The 5,832-nt window shown below is 45.7% G+C and overlaps 1 protein-coding gene across 1 annotated transcript in view; it reads left to right on the forward strand.

Moving 5' to 3' along the window:
• Nucleotides 1–4,589, forward strand: part of prr36b (proline rich 36b) — a 34,746-nt gene extending 30,157 nt beyond the window's left edge. Inside the window, exons 4-5 of the mRNA XM_033970862.2 lie at nt 254–447; nt 631–4,589. Of these exons, the coding sequence (XP_033826753.1) occupies nt 254–447; nt 631–3,485 (3,049 nt within the window). The 3' untranslated portion in view covers nt 3,486–4,589. The remainder of the gene's footprint in view (nt 1–253; nt 448–630) is intronic.
• Nucleotides 4,590–5,832: the final 1,243 nt, after the last annotated feature.

The raw sequence follows: 5,832 nt of genomic DNA on the forward strand, positions 1-5,832 counted from the left end.
TATTTTAGAGTGCCCTGATGCAGGAGGAATGAATACATTCTTTCGTGCCTTGTTCCATTGCATTTTTTACACAAAGGAAGCCCAGATGAACTGTCCCATACTGGATTTGTACTTTTATGTGTGATGAATGTCATATGTGCTGTTAATTTTATGGGACTAGCTACAAATATGTAAATCAAATTTCACTTTTACAGACAATAGAGTTTTATCTTATCTTATTCACTGAATGGATCTTGTTTTGTTGTGTTTTTAGGACACCCTCTGGCGCATCAGCCACTCGTCCTCCCAGTAGCAGCACAACCAAGAGCTCGGCTGCTGCCCCAAAACCTGCCACCCCTAAACCCTCTGCTGCAACATTAAAGCCAGCTACTCCCAAACCAACAACTCCCTCTGCTGGCAAAGCTCCAGCTTTACAAACATCCAAGACTACAACTCCTGTGAAAAAAGGTAATAAAACACCTTTGTTAAAAATATAATATATTACAGTCAGACAACTGTCACAAAGTAAAACAAAGAGCAAAGCATCTTATAATTTATACTATGAAAAGCTCCTATAGTATTCTTCTTTATTCCATGTAATTATTCTTTTGACTTCAAATGAAGTGTTTTCTCATCTCTTTTCTCATACAGATGTTACCAAACAAGCCCCATCAGCCAAAAAGCCTGTGCAGTCTCCTCGCACTACTCCTGCAGCAAAACAAGAGGCACCAAAATCAACAGCTAAAACAGATACTGCCTCCAAAAAGTCCACCACCCTTAAGGCTGCAGATACAAAGACACCAAACCGCTCCAAACCTGAAAACAAGGCCACACCGCTCAAGGCCCCTAAAACAGCAGCACCCAAAACCACAAGCCCTAAAAAAACTGTAGGTAGCAGTACTCCCACTCCAGTGAAGCGTGGTCCCAAAACCAATGAATCTGACAAGGATGTGGTTGTCTCTGTAGCCAATGCTGCTGCAATAGCTACTGCAGCTGCTGTCATTGCAAAACCAGAAGAGCACCCATCTCCTGAGGAGGGCATGCACCAGCCAGAAACCACCACAAAACCACCAACAGAGTCTGTTAGACAACTTAGCCCAACCCCAGAACCAATCAGAGAGCCCATCCCGGAACTAATTAGAGAGCCCACCCCCGAACCAATCAGAGAGCCCACCCCCGAACCAATCAGAGAACCCAGAAAGCCCACCCCAGAACCAATCAGAGAGCCCACCCCGGAACCAATTAGAGAACCCACACCAGAACCAATCAGAGAGCCCACCCCAGAACCAATTAGAGAGCTCAGAAAGCCCACCGCAGAACCAATTAGAGAACCCACCCCAGAACCAATCAGAGAGCCCACCCCGGAACCAATTAGAGAGCCCACCCCAGAACCAATCAGAGAGCTCACCCCAGAACCAATCAGAGAGCCTACTCCTGAACTAAATGAGCAAGCTGAGCTTGTACATGATCTTTTTGATAAGACCAATGACTCTGTGGCTTCTTTGGGGACCACAGTCATGTCACCTCCATGTTCGCCCACAGGAGCTGTATCCCCTGCTGTAGAAGCACCAAATGTGTCTCTCTTGGACTTCCAGAACATACACCGAGAGGATGAAAATGATGACCAAGATGAAGAGGAGGAGCCAAATGAGATGGAGAATCTGTTGGTCTCCTCTTCCCCAGTTGGTGTAACTTCCAGTGTGATGGAAGCTCCCGAAACATTTTCCACTGCTTCTCACTTTGATGCATTTGCCTCAGGGAACCTCATATCCCCTCATGAGAAGGAGGAGGCAGTAGAAAAGGCAGAGGAAGAGATTAATGAAGATGATGAAGATGAGGAGGATGAAGACCAAAGGAGATTTGGTTACCAGCCATCATCCATGATCACAGATTTGAGTTCATCACAGCCATCAGAGGACCAGGTCAGGTCATCAGCTTTTGGGGGCTCTTTGGGTTGGCATGGTGATGATCTTTTGTCTGGGATGGACTCTGAAGATATGAGCAGCTGCACCAGCAGTCGACAGCAGGGTGTTTCTGACTTGAGCAGCACGCTGCACACTGCCATCTTGGAGGGTACACAAAGCTCTGATGCCCTTGTGGACTCTAGCCTAAGGGGCTCAGAGGGGGATGCAAACCTTACTGGCTCTCCAAATGTTGAAACTCTTGCCAATGAGGAAGAAGATGAAGATGAAGATGAACGTGTGGATGATATGGACCTCAGCTCAGAGAAAATTGACGAGCATCAAAAGGTCTTCTCAAATCAGGAGCATGAGGAGGAGGATGAGGATGTTGAGATGCACAGTGAAGGAAAGACTGAGAGTGGTGAAAATGTTGAGGAAGATTTTAATGAGGAAGAAAGATTAGACAACCTCAATCAGTGTGGCCTTCCAATAAGTGCTTCATCATGGGGACAGACAAACCCCTTCTCTGATACATGGGCTCAACCTGCTTCAGTGCTTTCAGTTTCTGCCCCCAGTCCAATGTCTGATCATGGTGCAGCAGACTCTGAAACACCCACCCAGTCTCCCGCACAGACCTGCTTCGACGGCTCTCTCAAAGCCTTTGCACCTCAATCAGAGGACCTCCATCATGCTGATGCGTCTGCTCCTGCTGCAGATGTCCCTGTCCGCCACGGTGGCAGTGAGACCAGTACCCCAGAGGACCTGTGTGAATATGACAGCAGCTCAGGAGTCGAATCTCGCTCTGATAAACAGCAGACCCCAGTGCTTGCTCAAAATCACCCTGACCTGGAGCAGGACTTGGGAATCCACATGGAAAAAGTTGATGGAGAGGAAGAGGAGGCAGAGACACTGCCTGCTGATGAGCTTTTGGGAACAGGACCACCGACTGCACCAGTGTCTGCTCCCTCTTCAGCATCCACATCAGGAGATGAAGCCAGTGACACTGAGGGCGAAATGCAGATAAATGATCCAGATGAACCAATGGCAATGGGTGAGAGTGCTCTGTTTGACAGCCCAACTCCCACATCTAACCTACCAGCTTTTGATGAAGACGAGGAGGTTGTGCAAGCAGTAACTGTTGAGGCTGAGGAGGATGGAGGTGGGGCTACCCCTCAATCCGCTAACTCTGTGGCATCTTATGGTTTTGATTGTACCAATTCCAACTCAAATGCCCACTCTGTGGCTGAGAGCTGTGGGAAAAGTCCAGGGATTTTCTCCCTGGAGAACGAAGAGCAACTTACAGAGGAAGCCAAGGACCCATCTCTCATAAAGGAGCTGACATCGGCGGGTGCAGGTGAGGACGACTTGTTGGGCCGACCAGTCGACCTTCTTCCCCTGGGCCACCCGGGGGACCACTCCGGTCTGGATGAGCATCACTACATGATGAGTGCCAAGTTGGGAGCAGACCTTCTGCATGATGTTGACCCACAGGAGCCTGGACACCCTCTTGATAACCAGGATTCTGGTGACACCGATGAGAACCAGCCGCCCTACTACTCTACCATATGTGATAAAACTGATAGTTTTCTGGAAGGTAATGTATAAGTCCCTAATGCTAGCCCCTGGAATGCACCTTTTCCCCACAACCCTACCCTATACCTATTCATGTTCTCTTCAATTGGGATAGAAACCTTAGAAGATAAAAGGAGACCAAGATTGTAGGAAGAGATTTAAAAAATTGAACAGGCAACTGAAGATGGGAAAAATGACTGTAGCAATTTTTAAATGAAAGCCTCCCACTTTCATACTGGGGTTATGGTTACAAGTATGGCTTAAATCTTTGTAAAATAGTTACTACCGTTTTCTAATAGAATGTTGTTTTTAAGTAACACTGCATATTCTGAAACCCCTGGAGGGGTAGTGATTAAGCTTTTAAGCTGTAAAAGAAGGAATGAAATGGACTCATTGTGTATTTATCCTATTGTTTTTACCAATCAAATGTCATCTTTGTTTTGTATTTTACTTTGTTTTATATTCCTTTAAGCCCAGTCTTCCCTGCCTTGTTCACGCTCCATGTTCAGCAGCACCATAATAACGATATCACACATTTCTTTAATGCAGGTTTTTGTTCAAACTTCATGATGTTTTAGATTTCAAATAAAGGCTTAGCTATTAAAGCTTTTTGCTCTTGTCAAAATAGTTGTGGGAGCATTAGATTGCAGTTATATGTTTAATGTGTGCTTCAGGAGTTTTTTGCTAAGGCATAAGTTACACAGTACCATATGTTATGCAGGCATTTGGTTTCATGTGTTTGTTTATATCTCATTAACTGACCCTTTGTTCTGGAGGAAAGTTAAACCTCACTCATTTTATGACAAGGCCTTTAACTGTCTTGCAGCAGAAACGACTTACTAACTGAATCATAGTGGATGCTTGGTTTACTATTTCAACAGTATATTGCATGTTCAACTAACAAAGACTGTAATAGCTGAAGGATTTGAAATTACATTACACATGTTCATAAAAGAATGGTTCAAATTAGGTTTCAATATCTTTCAAAATTCCATTAAAACATCATTGCAATGCATTCTGTTCCTGTTTCTTATTTCCCTTATGGGCCAAACATATGACCTAGTCTTTTATAATAGTGACTGTGTGTGTATACAGCTTGATTTCCTCTATTAAATTCCACTCTGATGTGGGAATAACAGACAACAGGACGTGATGCAACATTGTTAAATGGTGTCATTTCAAAATGGAATTTTTGTCAAATTTTATTTATATTTCAAGTGGTGTCCTTGGCATGCCCCTGAACCAGCCCCTCCCACACTGTACAGTTGCTCTCTTGTCCAACTACACCTCGTCACCTTGTCCACAATTGTGACTATGTCGTAATGGCAGGTACAGGAGCGGACCAAGGAATGCAGACTCGAGGCAATTTTACAGTGTTTATTAACAGTTTGTGGAATAATAAGAGTCAATAGTTCATTAAACACACGGGAGGCAAACCAGGCGTGTGGAGTGGTGAGCAGGAACAGGGAAAACCAGGACCAGACGAGGACAGGATCGGGCACGGGAACAGAGCAAGCCAAGCGGGGGTAGTCCAGAGCAGACACGGAGACAGCCAGGGCCGGAGCAAGACAGGACCCGAGACGAGACCAGGGAGGGCTGAACAGGAGTAATCCAGAGAGCGAGAGCCAGGGCAGGAGACGGGAAGCAGGCCGGAGACCAAGACAGGACAGGAGGCGAAGACAAGGGGTGGACTGTACCGGAGCTGGAGCGCAGGGTCAGGAGCAGGAACGAGCGAGAGAGCAGGAATGTTTACACGAGGACGGTCTGGCTCTGAGTGTCTTCTGCTGAGCCCTCATATACTCGACAGCAGGTGGCGATGATTGCGCTAATGCTCTCCAAGTGCGCACGGGAGGAGTAGGAACTCCGCCCAGCGCCGGAATCAGACAGGTAGGGGAGGGGGAGAGCACACAGGGAGACAGAAAATGCAGGCATCATGACAGACTATTAAAATAAAACAACACATTTACACTGTGTTACATTCCTGCTCTTGTTCTATGACATCCCCAAGCCTGCTGAACAAAACCCCTGGTATGAACCTCCCACCTTCAAATGACCTTACCTCCAAAAGTCTTGAGTCAACTTTTGTCTCCTTTACACATCTTGTAGGACACCACTAATTATCACTCATGTAGCCGATAGAGTCTTGTGCTGCATGGAAGTGTCTACTGTTGATATATTGCATGTGCTAAAGTGAAATAAAGTGCACTTTATGAAATTAAAATGAAACCAAATGCACACTATGAAGGTTTTAAGTAATAAATTGCAGTTTGCCGTCTGGTGCTTGGTTAAACATAGGCGGTGTTCTTACCTTTTACAGTCCTTTTTAAGTTCTACCCTTTTTGTCTTACGTCTTCTGAACCCTGTTCTCACTAGTTGTTTT

The sequence above is a fragment of the Periophthalmus magnuspinnatus genome, chromosome 8, assembly GCF_009829125.3.
Source record: "Periophthalmus magnuspinnatus isolate fPerMag1 chromosome 8, fPerMag1.2.pri, whole genome shotgun sequence".
NCBI classification, from domain to species: Eukaryota; Metazoa; Chordata; class Actinopteri; order Gobiiformes; family Gobiidae; genus Periophthalmus; species Periophthalmus magnuspinnatus.